Raw genomic sequence first — 20163 nt, 5'->3', positions numbered from 1 at the left:
GAGGAGTGCCAGTTCCTACACAAGGAGACTGGCCTGCACTGGGCCTCTGCCCCAGGCTGCCCTGGTGGGGGCGTTTCCACTCAGGCTCTCTCCTGGCCCTGCCCGCCTTGCCTCCACGTGTTTGCTCTGCTGCTTCTGAGCGGTCAGAGGCAGCAAGTATGTGCTCTGCTCCCAAGCCCCTCGGCTGCTTTGGGGGCCAGGAGCTTCCTGGAAATGAGGGCATGTGCGCCTCTGAAGGAGATACAGGGCACATGTGTGTCCTCATTCAGAGCATGCAAGCACCCTGTGTTTCCTTCAGGGCGCACACATGCCCTCATTTCCAGGAAGCTCCCGCTCCAATAGCAGCTGAGGGGCTCAGGAGCTGGGGAGAAAACAAGCCCCATGGAGGGCTCAGGAGGGAAGCAGCGGGAGGGAGGTGGGTAGCAGGAATGGCCCGGCGGGTCAAGAAAAACAAGGCCTCGCTTGCCAGATGCTGTTCGTGGGCCATATGTTGTGCAGAGCTGGGCTAGATAGATGGTGATCTGACTCATTATAAGAAAGCTGATTGATGCTCATATGCATTACTTCAGTAATCCAGAAATTCAATAGACCTGTAAGGTCAGTATGATTATGCCAGTATCACAGTTTTGTTGCTGGTGAGGCTGAGAGATAGTGAGGCTGTTCTCCGGCACAGCCTAACCCAGGCTAGGGAAGTCTAGCCTAGGTTAGGCTGTGCATGAGAACCACCGGGATCAGTCTATCCCTGGGATCTGCACGTGAGAACTGCCACGATCCTGGTGGGGCAGCACTGCCTAGCACGGCTTTTTAGCCTGGCTGTTCGGTTAGGGAGTGAGGGCTCTTTTAATCCGGGCCACCTGCTTGTGTGTGAGCTCAGGCTGCTTTAAGCCCCGCCGTACACAGAGATGGGTGCCTAGAGTACCCATCTCCTGGGGAAATCTCACAATGCATCACACATGTCACACAGTTCATTGTAGGATCTCCGGGTGCCAAAACATGTCATTCTGGTTTCCAGAGCTCGCTGCTCATCTGGGAGTGTGGTCCACACTCCCAACAACATGGCAGCAGTCATCTGGGGGTGGGGGCAGGGCCGGACTGGGGGCACTGAGAGGGTGGTGGAATATATGTGGGGAGGGGGCAGGTTTTAAGCAGAATGGGTAATTAAGGGTGGGAGTTGGGGCGCAGGGGTGGGGCGGGGCACACCAGGTGGGGTGGGGTGCAGCAGGTGGGGTGGGGCAGGTGGGGCACACCGGGAATATGCCCTGTTGCCCTAAGGGCAGTCTGAGCCTACTTCTCACGACCAATCGGAAGGAGAGGAGGTGGGGCTTTCCGGACAGGGAGAGGGGGAAAGGGGAGCCGGGCAGCTGGCACGGGGAGAGCCCAGCGAGCTCAGGAGGGTGCACCAGGCGAGGGTGAACCAGGAAAATGCCTTGCTGCTCGGTGAGCCAGTCCGAGCCTGGGTGGGGGGAAGGTGAGTTTAACCAGCCTCTCCCCCACCACCTGCCTGCCGTCCCGCCTGCCTGGTTGTGTGAATTACCTTAGTGGCTTGTCTAAGGCTACCTCGTGAACTTCTGGTAGACGTAACTTAGGTGAGATGTGGATTGGGACGTCCTGGTTCATCAGTCAGTCTTGGCTCTATGCTATATTGTTTTAGCGCTTTTTAAATCATACCTCATGGTTGGTAGCCTGATACTTATCATTGAGTTTTACAGTGATCTGAAGTGTGTCTTGTTCAGTGTGGTGACAGAAAGGATTTAGCACATCCTCACCTGCATTCCCATTTTGCTCTCTACAATTGAGCCCCACACCCTACTTTGGACAAACATGAGTTTAATGAAATGGGTCTGCCACCCATTTTTGTGAAGTAGTGTACAGTATGTTGGCTGATCTTCTGTTGAGCTCCAGTGCACACGTACTGTTCTGGTTTTATATTGTTTTGTGAAACGGTTACTCTAGTCTTTCCATTCCTTCTGATAATGTTCTTGAACATAATGAGCACACAGATTCCCAGTTTTTAATGCAACTGGGCCACCAATAAAGAAAAAGAAATAAAAGTACATTTATCATTCTGAACAAGCACACATTCAGTGAAACTTTTCTAGATGCATATTGAATTACCAGACTGCTTCCACTGAATGCTGAATCCAGAAACAAGTTTTCCACTCTTGTTCCTTTGAAGAGGTTCTTTGCATTAATTATAATTGGTTTTTTTTTATTTTAAAAAAGAAGTATTTTAATATGACCTTCATTTGGCATTTGTCTTAACTTTTCTTCTCCTGTTTTTATTTAATTCTTCCACTTCTGTTGTTCAATTAGTGTTTGACCCCTTTAGCTGAGATGTAAATTAAATGACATTTCAATGCCATCCCATATTTAAAATACTGTGTTAGTTGTGGATCATAAAGGCTGATCTTCGTTCTTAAGCTAATTTATTCATTTAACAATTTCCCTCCAGAAGTTCCAGCAGAAGGCTCTGAAACAAACTAAGCAGAAGAAATCCAAGTCGGCTGAATTTCTGATGGGTGAGCCTTGCTTGATGAGTTATTGCTCATAATTTGTGTAAGGATTAATTAACTAATTACAGACAAATGGCTGTGGGCGAAATTTTGCTCTTGCTTGTCAGGGTGCAATTTGTAATTATTTTAATCATTTATTCGCCCCTTTTTATAAAGAGTTAATTTTAACCTAATTCTGTTTTGGTGCCATTCGGTGCTGATAACGTTCAAGTCTTTCAGCAAAGGAATTATTAGAAGGAATTTTCTGCTTGTCACTGTCTCGGGTGCTCTTCTGACCTTGTTGCTTTTTTCAATAGAAAAAGAAGAGAGAGCTTCAACGGAAGGCATTGCAAATCCAGCTTTTAACATCAGCAGCACAGATCTTTCAGCATATCAGACTTCAGAGGAGGAAGTTATTAGACGTGACAAGCTGGATAGCACCCTTGCAGCTCACCAACAAAAACTCGGGCTGCAAGCCCGAGCTGAACCAAGAGGTGAGACTTCACTCTTGATCATCGTCAGCTTGAGTGACAGTGGTTATGTTCTTGATCTAACCTGTGCCTTCCATGGTATGTACCAGACATTCCATCCTAACATGTTCCAATAGGCTTTGCTGGAAACCTGGGATGTTAAAATTGGAAGGACAAAATGATTGCTTAAAACATCTGACATCTAAATGTTTGAAGATTTCCCCCCCTTTATAACTTCACATCCTATTCATAACTCCTAAGGAAATGCATGTTGTTCAGTGCTGGGAGAACCTTGGTTGAAAGGTGTCCTGTATTGCATTAATATCTATTAATGTCTATGTGGTGTTAAAATAAAATGGAATGGAATTCATTGGCTCACAGTATATAGAAAGTGTTTTCTTTACTAGACACCAATCAAATAATGAATTACCTTGCAGCTGCCATTACCACCTTTATTTATTCTGTTCTTTTAATCTTTTGAGGTACTAAAATGTATCATCAGCTATCCATTATAGAATCAGAGGACTAATATGCCCTTTTCTTTTTCTTTTATTCAACAATGAAGACTGCTTTTCAGCATTTGTTAGTATTTATATATGCACCCCTCTATAATCCTCATATTACACCGCCTATAGATGTACATATCAGGTGATATTAAAATATGATAAATTAATAAAATAAATAAAATATATATGTTAGCTGTGTAATCTGAATGTTTGTATGTGCGTTTTACTGTGGCATCACCGCTTCTTGTAAGCTGCCTTGATAGGCCTATGTGCCTGAAAGGCTGTAATGTCCATAAATAAATAAAGATGCACTTTCTCGGAGTGTTGAGAGCACATCATATGCACCCTCTCTATAATCCTCATATTACAAAGGGAAGGAGTTAACACTGAGAAATAGTGCCTTGTCAGGTTACCTAAGTGAATGAATTCATGACTGGTGATATTTAAGTTGGATACTTCCCAGGTCTCACATCACAATCCTATGCATGTTTCTTTGGAAGTAGGGCCATGCTGGTTGATATGATGCCAACAGAAAGAACCCACTGGGGTGGCTGTACATCTTCAAAGACAGCTCCAATGGTGTAGCAATGGGACTGTGCAGAACAACTTTAAACCACTTCTAGGCAGCAGCAAAGCACTCCTTCCATTGTTTCGAATCCTACACTTTTGGGGCTGCCTTTGAAGTTGTGCAGTAGCCCTGACAGGTCTATGCTGTTGCCAGAAAACTGCACATCATGCCAGCCACTGATTTGGCTAGATGTGCATAGGCAACTTAGTTATGGCTAGATGTGCATATGGTTGCTGCGACTACATTGCCATGCTGTCAATAGCTGACATTTTAAAGAGTCTTTAGAAATCATGGTCTTTGTTTTTTGAAGCTATAATATTGACATAGTGGGCTAAGGAAAACTGAGAATTGTGTTCCTTTGGAGTGTAGTTTTGACTGTATACATGTGCCTGTAGTTTTGCTTGTCCACTCATCCTCCTGAATGCTAACCCATTCTTTTTATTTTCAATAATATGGGCTAAAAGGCTAATCATACATATTACAAATGGGGCACAACAATTGTACCAGTGAAGGTGTATGGGTCAGCTATATGGGTCCAAGGGGTTATATTGGCAAGCTGACCTTTCCAATATGTTAAGGAGAGCCCTTCAGGATCAAGCCAAGGCCTATCTAGTCCAGCATCATGTTTCCTGCAGGGGCTCATCAGAGAGAGCTGGTCTTGTGGTAGCAAGCATGACTTGTCCCCTTAGCTAAGCAGGGTCTGCCCTGGTTGCAATTGAATGGGAAGTCTCCATTCCCATTCCCAAGGTTGAGCACTATAAAATATTCCCCTCGGGGTATGGAGCCGCTCTGGGAAGAGCAGAAGGTTTCTTTTGAGAGGAGAGCTAGTCTTGTGGTAGCAAGTATGACTTTTCACCATAGCTAAGCAGCGTCTGCCTTGGTTGCATATGAATGGGAAACTTGATGTGTGAGCACTGCAAGATATTCCCCTCAGGGGATGAAGCTGCTCTGGGAAGAGCAGAAGGTTTCAAGTTCCCTCCCTGGCTTCTCCAAGATAGGGCTGAGAGAAATTCCTGCCTGCAACCTTGGAGAAGCCACTGCCAGTCTGTGAAGACAATACTGAGCTAGATAGACCATGGTCTGACTCAGTATATGGCAGCTTCCTATGTTCCTATGGCTCTGGAAAGCCCACAAGCGGAATATGAAGGCATACCCCACTTCTCGCATCATTGCTCCTCTGCAACTATTATTCAGAGGCATACTGCCTCTGTACCTGAAATAATGTAGTGCTGCTGCACAATACACATTTCACCAAAGGATGGGACATGGTAGTGTGTGTTTGCCTGGGAGTGACTTGCTAACATATCATCTTCCTGAAGACAGTCAGCTTTGTTGCTTAAAATTTGATATAACTGGGTTGCTAGAGACAGGAAGCATGCCTAGGTAGACCGTATTTGTTGAAGTAGCTGTATTTGTTTTCTGTATTAGACCTTGTACCTTCTGCATGTAAAGCGTTACTCTATCACTGAACTATGGCCCCTTGTCAATATGATATTGTCTCATGGTGAGTCCTAATCCTTAAGAATCCCTCAGTTTTTGTCTTATGGATTTCAGTTTTGATAGTTAAACTGCTTAATAACAACTGCATCATCTAATGCAGAGTTTATTCTAACATGCAACTGGACACAACTTTGCAGTGTGAAAAAAACTGTGCAATGGAAACTAAATTTTTTTGCAGTTGTGCTTATGGAATTTAGTAAGGGGTTAGGTTGATTGTGCTCTTGAATTCTCCTTGAGTTAGATTTCGGAAACTTGATGTGTTTTCTCTTCTGTTTTTCTCTTCTATTTTGTTTTAAGAAATAGAAAATAAGGCTGAATAATGTTTCCTTTCAACCTTCTTAATCTTATGTGAAGAGTATATTAAAGCCTTGCTTTACTCTCCCCCACTTTACAAAGGAGATGTGGAGAAATTGTTTGAGAAAATTCTCTTAAATTTCTTGGGAGGAATTTCAGTTTCTCATTGGGGGAACCCTGAATATTCTGAAATATTTCCAGTCTGGAGAAATTTCTCAGAAAATAAGCGGGATGCATGCCGAATCAATAAGGAAAAGCAAAAGAAGAACCGTGCAAAATGTAGGAACAGAGGGGCCACAAAAAAAGATTATTTCTGCAAGACAACTGTTATTGTCATTCATTCACTCTGGACTATTAATATAGCACCTCAGTTACAAACAAAATGGATACATGTGTTTTGCTTCGTTCCTCCATATAGATCCTTGATCTTTGTATGTAGCACAGTTTGTGTGTTTGCAATTTCTGGCACTTTTTTGGTGGCCCCTCTGTTCCTACATTTTGCACGGTTCTTTTTTTGCTTTTCCTTGGAGAAATTTCTCCACATACCATACATTTCTCCTCTTTCCTTCTTTTCTCCCTCCCTCCCTGTTGATTCTAATTTTCCCATACCTCTTTCTTTTAGAAAAATTCTGGGGTGAGGGGATGCTCATGGATTGGGGGGGGGACTGTCCTGGCTGCTTGTGCAGTTGGAAAGAAAAGCTTAGAACAAACCCTTTCTAATAGTGTTTATTGACAGGTGAGTATTTTTTTCATGCATCCAACGGAGAGCATTTCCCCAGGAAAGCCAGCAGGTCTTACACTGTCACAATGCCCTCTGCTGCCTATAGTAAAAAGAATTGCCAATAGAATAATGCTGCATAAAGAGCATTAACTGTACACATAGCAGCAGATGCTGTCTGTTTTCAAAGAAGTAAAGACAACGTGTGTGCAAAAGGTATAGGTACAGCAGGAATTTTTAAACTAGATAGATGGACATGGACCCTTCTTATGCTCATGAGTATTCTTTTATCCATGGTCTATCAACACTCATAAATGCTTCTCTGAGGGAGGGCAGGATACCTCCTTATCTTAAGGAGGCAATTATTAGACCTCTTCTAGAAGTCTGCATTAGATTCCTCAGAGTTGAGCAATTATAGGACTGCCTCCAACTTCCCGTGGCTGGGCAAGGTAATTGAGAGGGTGGTGGCCTCTCAGCTCCAGACGGTCTTGGAGGAAACTGATTATCTAGATCCATTTCATGGATGGGGTGGAGACTGCCTGGGTCGGCCTGATGGATGATCTCCAATTGGGAATTGACAGAGGAAGTGTGACTCTGTTGGTCCTTTTGGACCTCTCAGTGGCTTTCGATACTATTGACCATAGTATGCTTCTGGAGCGTCTGAGGGGGTTGGGGGCGGGAGGCACTGTTTCACAGTGGTTCCGCTCCTACCTCTCGGACAGGTTCCAGATGGTGTCGATTGAAGATTGTTGCTCTTTGAAATCTGAGCTTAAGTATGGTGTCCCTCAAGGCTCCATACTCTCTCCAATGCTTTTTAACATCTACATGAAACCTCTGGGAGAGATAATCAGGGGTTTGGAGCTGGGCGTTATCACTATGCTGATGACACTCAGATCTACTTCTGCATGTCAACTTCTTCATGTGATGGCATATCCTCCCTAAATGACTGCCTGGAAGCAGTAATGGGCTGGATGTGGGAGAATAAACTGAAGCTGAATCCAGATAAGATGGAGTTACTTACTGTGCGGGGTCAGCACTCCAGAGATGATTTTGATCTACCTGTTCTGGATGGGGTCACACTTCCCCAAAAGGAACAGTTCCTCAGTCTGGGAGTACTTCTGGATCCACACCTCTCCTTGGTTTCTCAGGTTGAGGCAGTGGCCAGGGGTGCTTTCTATAAGCTTCGGCTGATACGCCAGCTGCGTCCGTTTCTCAAGATCACTGACCTCAAAACAGTGGTACATTTGTTGGTAACCTCCAGACTTGACTTCTGTACTGCGCTCTATGTTGGGCTGCCTTTGTACGTTGTCCAGAAACTTCAGTTGGTTCAGAATGCGGCAGCCAGGTTGGTCTCTGGGTCATCTTGGAGAGACCACGTAACTCCTTTGCTGATGGAGTTACACTGGCTGCCTATAGGTTTCCAGGCAAAATACAAAGAGCTAGTTATAACTTATAAAGCCCTAAACAGCTTAGGCCCTGGGTATTTAAGAGAGTGTCTTCTTTGCTAAGAACCCCACTGCCTATTGAGGTCACTTGAGGAGGTCCGTCTCCAGTTACCGCCAACTCGTTTGGTGGCCACACAGAGACGGACCTTCTCAGCTGCTGCCCCGAGATTGTGGAATGCGCTCCCTGCTGAGTTATGATCCTCCCCATCTCTGGCTATTTTTTTAAAAAAATTGAAAACCCCTTTTTTAACCCAAGCCTTCTCAGGTTTTTAATTAAAAAATACTGTTTGTTAATTTTATGGTTTTTAAATTATTGTATTGTGAACTTTTATATGTGTTATATGTTGAACTGTTATAACTTTTATATGTGTTTTAATTGTTGTTAGCTGCCCAGAGACATAAGTTTGGGTGGGGTATGTATAAACAAACAAACAAACAAACAAACACTGACAGTTTAAAGCATATTTAAATGTCCAGGTGTGCGCATAGCATAGTTCTTCATGATACTACCACTTCTGAATGCCAGGAGGATTATTTGCCTAAAAACACCATTGCATTCCTACACCATTGTTTCCCTACATAGAAAACTAACATGGCAGATAAAAGGCGAGAATCTTATGCCTGACACGTAAGCTCTCTGTGCAAAGGGAATGTTGATGCAAGAGTTCATTCCAGCAAGTGATCCCCACATGTATTGTAGGGGGTGCATTCATATGGAAGACTGTACCGTGTGTGTGTGAGTGTAGTGTGAACATTTGTATTGTTTCTTGGATACTCTTTATACATTATATTATCAGTTGTTTCTTGCAATACTGCCCATGGCAGTTCTTATGAAAAGACAGATTTTTCAACTATAATAAATGTGCAATAAATATACTGCATATAACCATGTATTCTAAATAAATATGCTACAATGTGCAAATATAAATGCTCCTAAGGAACTAACTGCCCTCCAATAGTTTAATTTTAACACTGTTCAGCTAACTAGTTATATTGAGCCTTTTGTTGTTGTCATCTGTGAGCTGTGCTAGATTTTAAAAACGAGATTAAAAATATGTTTCTGATTAAATTGTTACCCAGAAGTGTAAATCAGTATTAGAGCTGTAGGCTTTAGCAAAATAAAATCATTAGTTTTAGAACCTGATTAATCCCTATGCACAAAATCTTCCACCCAATGAAGATCCTTTGCTAGGTCAGTGTGTGAGCTAGAAAGACTCCTCTAAGTCATCGAGGCCAACTTCCTGTCCAAGAGAGGGAACAAGCTGTCCTGACAAAAGCATATCAATCATTTAACATAGGCTTCCCCAACCTGCTGCCCTCCAGATGTTGCTGAACTACAACTCCCAGCATTCCTAGCCACAATTTATTATGGCTGGGTATTCTGGGAGTTGTAGTTCAGCAACATCTGGAGAGCCGCAGGTTGGGGAAGCCTGCTTTTAACAGAAATACTTGGAGATACAGTATAAGATTTCACAACCTTTCTTGGCAGTGTACACTTTGCAAAGATAAAAGCTTACCTTATTGGCCTTTGGGCCTGTCAATTAACATGTGGCAAACTGCAGCTGTCTGCATTGACTGGAAAGGTGTGTGGCAGCAATTTGCCGTCTGACCCAGTGAAAATGCAGTCATGGACAGGAACACCTGCCTCACACTTGGAGAGGAATGACCATGCTCCATATTTAGATAAATCTGAATACTGCAGCATCCCATGGATGTTTGTAGGGGTGGGGGCGATGTTAGAGTTTCATCAGTCATCAATCAATAGAGCTCGACAGATTTCAAATCAGCAGAATTAAATAATTTGAGGGAATGGAGAGCAGACTAAGGGTTAGAGCTTAAGTATTGCTTCTGCAAATAGATAGCAGTTCCATTCATGCAAAGGTGGGGGGGAGAGTGATTTCTGCTGATACGCCCCTTTCTGCTGAGCCACATGCCACCCTGTTCTGGAGGGTTCTGTGGCCCTCAGGAACAGATTTTCAGGGGGGATGCATGGGGAAGGGGGATCTGTGAATGTCACCCCCTTGCATGAATGGAACTGCCTCAATTCATAGGAAAAAAAATATTTAGGATCCAAACCAAATATTTAATATATATTAGAATTAAAAAGTTTGTATGTTTCTTCACAACCATGAGGTATGTGTAGCTGACTGTAAATATATAAGATGGCACAAAATTACTCAGATTTGAGTATGTTTCAGGTTAAGATTCTGGGTTTCTTTCAAAACAGCAAGCCAGTGAAGAAACTCAGAGGAAGCCAAATTGTTCAGCTCTGATGCAAATACAATATTTGCAAGAGTTCCTGAATCTGCAGAGTTCTGCATCCACATAATGTTAACACTTTATTAGCATTTATTTTAACTGCATGTTTCTATGTTTAGTGTAAAGAAGGATAATGTGGATTTCTCAGTGGACCTGTTCATTTGCATGTTATATGCTTTCAGATATTTCCAAAAGCAAGTGAGTAATTAGTTCCCAATCTATTCATGAATTCATATAATTAGCAAAATGCTTTTGGTGGTTGCCTAATGGAGATGTTAGCATATTTCAAAAGTTTGAGGAAACAAACAAAAAACAACAATATATGAATAATGGCTCCATTTCCTGAGCCATTTTTTGATGCCATGATGGTAACTCCCTAAACAAAGCAGACCTTTGCAATGGACATATATAACCCATGGCCAATTTCTATTTTAAAAAAGGGAAATGAAAGAGAGCTCAAACCTGTACACACTGTGCCTTATCTAGAAGATCAACCAAATTTATGTGGGTGTTCTGTAGTTACTCAGTGGTAAGTGAAATGTACATTGCAGATGCTCAGAGACAGGCAAGGGGGGAAACCTGCTGACTGGTTGACAGCTTCCTTTTTGCCCCCCCCCCCCAAGAAGATTTGGGGACAGAGGCCACTTTCATTTTTTGTCCCAGGACCCACTCCAACCTTGCTATGCCCCTGTTCATAGAGACTCTCTCTTTGCTGCACCTGTTCCATTGGTGAGCTCTGACATTCAAGACAGGATCTAGTTTAAAGCGACACTAAAATGGATGGTGCCCATAGCCCGATGCAGAACCCTGCTCAGCCAAGCTTCTGCAATAGGGAGGATTAAAGAAGAGCTGAATGCAGGAGTGTTCAGGGGGTACAGCCAGGGAACATGATGTGTGGGGCATAGCTAGCTGGCACACTTCCAAACACCCCTTCCAGCATTCAATGAATGTAGGGATAATAATGTCAAGAGTCTTCTCAAACTCCACCTGGAACAAAATCCCAGTTTGTATGCTACCTCCATGGTGTGGCTGCCACCAAAACTAGTTTCCTCCAAAATTAGTGATGGCAATGGTAAACCCCTCCTGTATTCTAGCAAAGACAACCACAGGGCTCTGTGGTTGCCAGGAGTTGACACCGACTCGATGACACATTTTACCTTTACACTGGTAACTTATGCAAGACACAAGGATTTTCATGGACCCAAAATGCATTTTTGCCACCTATGTGATATCTTATGACAGTAAATAAGATCATTTGGTGTGATTATCACTGTAATTCCACAGCGATCACAAAGATGCTTTAATAGCATGAACTGGGTGTACATTCAGTCCTTGAATGTACAAAGTGGTTCTTCTACACTGACACTCCAGTCCAGTGAGTCAAATGTGCATGGAAGCAAGTTTCTGGGTGAACTAATCTACTAGATAAAGAATATCTTATATAAAAGGAATCTATACAAATGGTTATTGGTTCTGGGCAGAAATCCAGTGCTGAGAAATATGCAGGACCCCTTTGCATGCACAAATTGTCATGCAGCAGGGAATGTGTGTGTGACTCCCAGCTATGAAATTTACACCCACGCAATTACATAGTCGAGAAAAAATAGTAGGAAGCCAGCTCTTGAAAATAAATTGCAGCACCGTATCTTGAATCTGTTTCCAAAAGAGCAGGAAATGTTACGATCCTTAAAATTGGAGAGAGAGTGTCTGTGGGCATGTGGGAGGTAAAGGGAAACTCAGAATGACCTGCAGATGTGTTGGTTTCACAAACATCTGAATAAAAAAAACCTAAGGTGGCCAAATCCCCTCAACTGTCCCCTGTTAGTCAATGGGACAGAATGTTGGCAAGCTCAGACAGTTAACAGGCAGGCAGGACTAATGGAAGTCAGTGGTTAGTGTGTGAAGGGGGGAGGAATGAGAGCTTCCGCAAAAACAAAACAAAAAGGCAGGAAAAAAATTTTCAGCTTGAAAAATACTCCCAAGACAGTCACCCATTTTGTGTTTTAAGGGGAAAGCTGTCTTGTAGTCACCATAGAAGAAAATGCTGAAACTCTGTGGCTCCCTCCTTCATTGGTCAGGTAACCCTGTTCTGTTTCTGAATGGGAAGGAGTTTGACACAGTTAATCTCTTGGTGTCCTCTCAGGTGCTGATGGGCATGTTTTGAAATAATTTCTTCACAACTCCCCAGCTTTATGGCAATACTCTGGAGGTTCAGATAACCACAATAAGACTTAATAGAAGAAACACGCCGTAGTCCATTCTGTAGTATTTACACAAAACTGAAGAGTCCTATTTCTTAGCAGTAGCTCTTGAAACTTTAGGGCTGGCTGAGGTGGAACTGAGCATCAGTGCCCCTCACACTATGGGTGTGCAGAACCGGTACAAACTGAACCGGCTTCCATTCGAATTGGCCTGGTTAGGCCAGTGCAAGCTCAAACTGGACCCCTCCTCCTCAAAGGGGGCCGGTCTGCGTTTGAACCGACTGAACCCAGTGCGAATCGAACTAGTTTGGCAATGCTTGTAAAGGGGAATCTGGTAACAGCAAAAGGGGATTAAGCAAAAGAGGAGTCAGAGCAAAAGGGTAACAGCAAAAGGGGATTACAACCCCTAACTAAAAAGGGGTTTGAGGGGTGGGTGGGGATGGGTGGGCGAGAGGGCACCATATTGCTGGTGGTGTGGCAGCAGCCCTGTGACAGCCCATCTTGGCCGCAGAGGCACCTCTTGGCCACGCCAGTGCTCCTTGCCCCTGCACCGCGGACTGGTTCTGGTATCTGTGCATGCACTGTAGTGCGGGGGGGTGTGTGTGTGCTGGCGGGGCCGGGAGGGGCCGCCACAGAGCTCTCACCACCACCGATAGTATGGTGCCCTTTTGCCCCCCCCCCGCTCCTCAACCCCCTTTATAGTTAGGAAGCCTTCCTTTGCTTTGATAGGGTAATCCTTACCAGATTCTCCTTTGTATCTTTTGGAAACAGATACAAGATATGGTGCTGCAATTTAAACATGTGGGGGAAGCGCCGGTGGGGCTGAGAGTAGCCTCCGCTGAGCCGCCATTACCACCCCACCCTCCTGCCCCTTGAATCCCTTTTTATTTAGGAAATCCCCTTTGCTTGTGAATGAGAATCCTTACCAGATTCCCCTTTACAAGCAAGGCACTCCAAACAGATCGTACTGGGCTGAACTGGTTCAACAGTATGAACCAGTTTGTGGACCGGTGATTTGGTTTGAATTCAGTTCAAATTTGAACTGAACTGCCACTGATGGTTCTGTGCACACCCTTACCGTAAACACATACCCCCAAAACAGAAAAAAATAAAATTTGGACATGAAGTAGGCCTCTAGTTAAAGCAGGGACTCCTGTCTTGGCTGTTAACTTTTGTTTCGTCAGCATGGTCATCCACAGGCTGAGGTAACATATGGACATCAGGAAAACAGCACATAGCTCTTTTGTTGGGAGTCAATACTTGTTTCATTTTAATTCAATTTGCATTTGGAAAGAGATATTTTGCCCTATAGTACTATTGTGCAACATGCTTGACTGACATAGGATGAACCCAAGGTCTATTTTGTATATTTGCAAGTATTTTCAGTAACTGGTACATAGACAGGCATCACCATTTTCTCCTTTAACACCCAAGTGAATTATTCTACAAACATATGAAAGGGAACATGTTCTCACAGTGCTTTGTGCTAGAGAAAAACAATTACACTGAATAAGGTAGACTAGCTCTGTTATTGCGGTACATAAGACTTTGATTACATACTGCCAAGATTCATACCAGCCTAGTAGTTGTTGACAGATAAAGTAACAAAAATGAAACTCATTTATTTTTTCTTTATTGAGACCTCAAGGTAAAGCAAATTTTCAGGTCTTGTACTTACTGCATGGAAAGAACAGAGACTGACAGTCAAAGTGTGCTGCTCCAGAAATCTAAATTAAACCTAGTTTCATATCAAAGTTTCATTTAGTCTCTGAAAAGGAGCTGCTGCTTGGATTGCTTTTTTTTTTTTTTGCGGGGTGGGGGGCTAAAACAAATATACTGTTGATTGCAGCAGTCTGTCTTGGATATGTTATCCCTGTCATATCTTTGGCTTTTGTATGATTTTATTTTATTTTATTTAAAATAGGTGCAAACTACACTGTGTACCCACTCCCTGACTTTTAAACTTAAATCCACATTCAGTTCCTAAACATTTGTATATGGTAAGAAGTGGATTAACGCCTAAAAAAAAATCATTCAAATGCTAATAATCTCATTATTAAATGTGTAAATGGCACCTTACTGAGCTGCATAAATAAAAAAATATAGGCCTGTATCCCAAATAGTTTACATTTATTTCACATTACTGCCCAAGGAACTTTCAACAGTATGAGGCTATTCTCACGTGCGTCTGTCCGTCTGGGCGGGTGGGGTGGGGGAAGGCCAGGTCCAACTCACCTTTTCCCCTGACGATCAAGGAAATTCTACTGGGAGTGCAGTTTGCACTTCCAGACATTCCTGGGAGCCTGGATCTCCGGAGGCTGGGACGATGTATCCCGGCTTCTGGATATCCCACAATGTACTGCATGACAGCATGGTCCATTGGGGGATACCCCCATGCTGCAACCAGCCCAAGCACACATATGACTCGGGCACCAGGGTTAAGGGCGCACTTACACCCTTAACTCTGGCTCAAGGCTGGGGTTAAAAGTAGGGTTAGGTGGGCAGGCAGTGCTGGGATGCGCATGGAGCCCAGTGCTGCACATGAGCCCCCAAACCCAGGCTTGGCTGCCCTAGCCTGGGTTAGGCTGCTCATGAGAATAGGCCTGACAAGTAACAAAATTTGATACTTTGTATTTGCCACGGCAAAGGAGTTTGGATGGATTTGCTTCCCAGTCCTCCACAGGTTTATCACCAGCATCAGTGTGGAGTTCTTAAGCAGGTGCTGTTGCCGCACCAAGATCACTGCTAACATTACATCAACACTGCAGACGTATTTTGATGCCCCATCCCTTCCCAATACTAATGGAATGCAGATTATGCAAGCCCAGCAGCAAGGAGGACTTGCACATACTCAGTTCTTGGTATTGATTATTGCTGGCACAAAAAGCTTCCTAGTAGGAGTTTTATTTCATTATTGATTTCATCTCTATTCCCACTTTTGATCCAGAAGGATCTCCAAGGTGGTCAAATAATAAATCAAATACATCAAATAATAAATGCAATTAGATTGGGCCTGCTTCTGCCCCTTCTGACACAAGGCTTAGCTCAGGGGTAGCATGTCTTTCTCTCCCAAAAATCCAGTTCTCATTAGGTCATTGTGGCTGTTCCCATCAACTTTGTCACACTCTTCTGACCACTGGCAGTTTGGTGGTCTCTTGCCTGGCTGCACACTCCTTACCCCCTAGGACTACAGGTCTTTTCACTAGCCAGGGGCAGAGAGGGAGCACAGCTGAGTAATAGCACTTTACCACAAGTCTTAACTGTAATTTACAGATCACAGCAGGGGTGGGCCTTCCCAGTGATTGGCTATCATCAGATTAAGGCCCTTCTCTTAGAAGGCTAAAGTTACAAGGAGACTCAGCTTCAATGAGTCTTCAACCCCCCTCCCCCCTCTCAGCATCTGGCATTGCTTCCTTGCTAGGGATGTGCCTGAATCATTTCGGTGCCTCCTTGAAGAAGTACCGAAATTTGTGGGGCCAGCATGCTGTTGCTGGCTGAGCAAATGGCGTCAATGCATGCACGGACGCCATTTGTGTACCGACGCCACACGAGGGATGCTAGGGGAAGCATCCTGTCACCGCGGTGGGGCGTTTTAAAGGAGACTGCAGCACAGGCCGCCGCTGTCACAGGGATGTTTCTCTTAGAACAGTTGCCACGATGGCATGGTACATGGCGGCAGAGGCTTGCAGGAGGGGCAGGTAGGACCTGCCTGCCTCCGTCCTACCCCCTGGGATGTGCCTGAAGTATTTTGTGCACATCCATATTCCCCACTAGACGTTTACTAGATCAGGAGAAGAGCTGATCTTGTGGTAGCAGGCATGAATCGTCCCCTTTATTAAGCAGGGTCTGCTCTGGTTTGCATTTGAATGGGAGACTACGGGTGTGAGCACTGTAAGATATTCCCCTTAGGGGATGGGGCCACTCTGGGAAGATTATCTGCATGCTTGCATGCAGAAGGTTCCGAGTTCCCTATATGGCATCTCCAAGATAGGGCTGAGGGAGACTCCTGCCTCCAACCTTGGAGAAGTCGCTGCCAGTCTGTGTAGACAGTACTGAGCTAGATGGATCAATGGTGCAACTTGGTATATGGAAGTTTTCTATGTTCTTGGTAGTGGTCCTGTTGTTCTCCATACTGTGGGTGTCTGCGCCTGTCTAGACAAGACTCTGGGGAATCTTCTAGAGCTGATTTAGCTTTCGGCAGTAGCCAAAAGGAAGTTGCCCTAGTGACACATCTCTCACCTCAGACATACCTCCTTCAGTCTTTTTCCGACCACCGCAACAGCAATATCGGAGGACTTTCTGTCTTGTTTTTTTCTGAGGCAAGAGCTGTAAAAGAAAGAGAGAAAGAGAACGAAATAAAGAAAAAGAAAGCAATGTGACTGTCAACCACTTTGTTTTAGTTTATCATTTTTATTCTCCTTTTATCCTCCTAGTGTTATATCCTACTTTCTTCTTATGTATGTTTAACTCCCTCTTTCCCCCTCAGAAGCTTTGAACACTTTATGGCTGCTAAGCCACCCTTCAAGTTTTGTTTATCCTGTTCAGCAAAACTCCCTGCTTTGGAAGACCACAGCAACTGCTTGGCCTGCTTAGGAGAGTCCCACCCCAATGGACTTTTGCTCAATATGCAAATCCTTCACCTGGTAGGCCAGAAGGAACTGAGCTTCATGCTTAACACAGCCCTGTTATCTCCCCCCACCGCAGAGTCATCTCAACAGCGCTGTACAAACTGCGGGATGTCTTTCAGTGGAGAACTCCCTCCACCGCTGTAGGAAGGCTCCATGATGGCACTGCCGGCAGAAAGCACACTAACGCCAGATGCGGAGCCACTCCCGAACCAGAGAATGTCAACCTCAGGTTTGAAGGCTCTGAAGTGGCCAGGCCAGGCAGAGGAGACAGGTACGAAGAAGCTCAGTAAAAAGAGGCATGCAGAGCCTTGGAAACTGGCTACCTCCCTTATCCCAGAGGAGGCGGAGGAGTCAGAGGAGGAACTTTTCGATCCTGAAGAACTCTGCTGAATGAGAACTTATAGACACAATACACACAGAATAAAATCACTTCCTTGGTGCATGTATTGCCACAGTATAGGCCTTCAAATAGGCTCCATGCTGTGTATGATCATATTCGAGATATTATAAATATGGAAGATATGGAGTCTTCCTCCATTTGCACCCCTGTCATCTACCTTGCCGCTTGAGCTCCCATACCTCTTCTGTATATCTGGAAGTGGGTCAGAGAGGATGCTTAGGAGCAATTGTGTCTACTGCCCATGTTCCAGGTATGTACCAGGGCATCGACAGAATCACTAGCAGAACCAACTCCCAAACCCTCCAAGGCCCTTTGCAATCCTACAGGATCCAACAGCCTACTCGAGCAGACCATTCTAATAGATTTACTACTCCTGCAGGGGTCAGATGTAACTGTGAGACCAACCTTAATGAGGAAGTGGTCTGTCCATGACAATAGGGAAACTACAGGAGACCCCACCCGCAGAACACACACACACTCGATCCAAGCAAAAGAGCAAGTCCAGCATGTGACCAGCAACATGCATAGGTCCTAGGAATAATTGGGATAGGTCCATAGTTGTCACGGCTGCTATGAACTTCTGAGCAGGACCATACAAGCCCTTTATCCATCACAGGAAGTGCTACTGGAGGCATAATAGGGAAAGATATAAATCCTGATCCTGGTCCAGATCCAGGTCCCCTAAGGGACTGCCTTCAGATTCCACTACCAGAAAATGCAAGAAGGCTGATGGCAGCCTCTGTTGGCTGGTCCCTCAATGCAGTGCAGCCCAACACCCCATTAAGCCTACACAGATTGTGAAGCCAGCTGTCACTGCGGACCTGGTTGGCCCTGATTCTGATGGAGACGCGGCCTCATCCACTAACAAAGATCCGGGGGCAGCACCAGTTTATTCTGATTCCGATGGTTCCTTGGATACGGATAAAGGGCCATCTGCTGCAGATGAGTTTAGACCCTATTTGGAGCAGATCCAGTGCATGGTATCTGCACTGGGTTTGGAGATTCAGCAACTGAAACATGAGACAGTTGACCCTGTTTTTGGCCTCATCAGGCCCTCCACCTCGGCCCCTGTTTCCTTGCCACTTCTTCCTACTGTCACCAATGTGTTTAAGGCAGCTTGGCCAAACTGGCATTTATTCAACCTACATCTAATAAATTAGAGAACCTACTGTATATAGAGTCCATCAGACTGATGCACTTTACCTATTTTTTGCACCCAATTCCTCCACTCACAGCATGGAGAATCGCCCGCCAGTGATACGAGACCAAGCAATACCTGATGCTATCTCAGCTGCCAGGAAGCCCTCCACGCAACATTCTTATTCTGCAAAATGGAAGTGTTTTACAATATTTGCAACCACTAAGCTTGCCAACCCCAAGGAAGCTCCCTTGGAGTTTATTCTCTCCTACTTGTTGTATTTGAAGAATTCAGGTCTTTCTGTTGAGTTGTTGAAAGTTCACCTGGCTGCTATTGCAGCACATACTTCGTTTGTCCACATTTTTTCTGTGGACCCTGTCAAAAAGTTGTTAAAAGGTTTGCTTCACTTATATCCTCCAGCACCATGACTGGCACCCCCTTGGGACCTTAAGCTGGTTTTATCTGCCCTTGAATCTCTTGACCATGAAAACAGCCTTTTTGCTAGTGATAACATCAGCCAGACATGTGTCTGTACTCAGAGCTCTTCAGGCAGACCCACCATTTCTATCCTTCCAGCAGGATAAGGTGTTTCTGTGGCTTGATACAAATTACCTTCCTAAGGTTGTATCCCAGTAACATGTCTCTCAGGATATTTGTCTTCCAACTTTTTCCCCTTCCCCTGCATCAGATGAAAAGAGGTCCTGGCACACTCTGGATGTGAAATGTGCTCTCTCCTACCTCCATCACATATGCCCGTTCTGCCAGTCAAACTCCTTGTTTTTCTGCTGTGCCAGTCCCCATAAGGGGAAACAGGTCTCCTCGCAGCGACTATCTGCCTGGATCATGTCTGCAATTAAAGAAGTTTACATTTTAGCAACACAAGGGCCACCGCCTTGCATTAAACCACACTCAGTGAGGGCTATAGCCACCTCTACAGTCTACCTTCATGGAGTTCCCTTGGATGTGTAGAGCAGTCACTTGGAATGGATCATTGTCCTTCGTCTGCCACTACGCCTTGGATACCAGGTTACAGGCGCACTTACAGTTTGGGACATTGGTCTTGGAATCTATCCTGTTGTAGATACCCACTTCTCCCGCCATCCTGGTAAGTAGCTTGCTAGTCTCCACAGTATGGAGGACAATAGGACCACTACCAAGAAAGTTAGGTTGCTTACCTGTAATGGTAGTTCTTGTAGTGGTCTTTTGTCCTTCACGTGACCTTCTCTCCTCCCCACTGTAGAGGCCACCCACCTATTCTGCTGATTGCGGTGGTCAGGGACTGCGGGAGGTATGTCTGAGGTGAGAGATATGCCACTAGGTGGTGGGGCTACTGCCAAAAACTAAATCACCTCTAGAAGGTTCCCAGGGTCTTGTCTATGCAGGCGCAGACATCCACAGTGTGAAGGACAGTGGACCACTAAAAGAGCTGCCATTACAGTTAATCAACCTCACTTTCCTGTTCCGGCATTGCCGTACATTGTTTACTCAGTTTTAAATTGGGCATCTACACAATGTTGTCATAAAATCTTCATTTGTCTGTTTTC

General features: G+C 44.7%; 1 protein-coding gene across 1 annotated transcript in view; it reads left to right on the top strand.

Moving 5' to 3' along the window:
* LOC128323509 (uncharacterized) overlaps positions 1 to 20163 on the top strand; it is a 309256-nt gene that overhangs the window by 57375 nt on the left and 231718 nt on the right. Inside the window, exons 3-4 of the mRNA XM_053246776.1 lie at positions 2453 to 2519; positions 2810 to 2986. Coding sequence (XP_053102751.1) covers positions 2453 to 2519; positions 2810 to 2986 — 244 coding nt within the window. The remainder of the gene's footprint in view (positions 1 to 2452; positions 2520 to 2809; positions 2987 to 20163) is intronic.

Source organism: Hemicordylus capensis, chromosome 4 (assembly GCF_027244095.1).
Source record: "Hemicordylus capensis ecotype Gifberg chromosome 4, rHemCap1.1.pri, whole genome shotgun sequence".
NCBI classification, from domain to species: domain Eukaryota; kingdom Metazoa; phylum Chordata; class Lepidosauria; order Squamata; family Cordylidae; genus Hemicordylus; species Hemicordylus capensis.
This window is presented reverse-complemented; position numbering and strand designations above follow the sequence as displayed.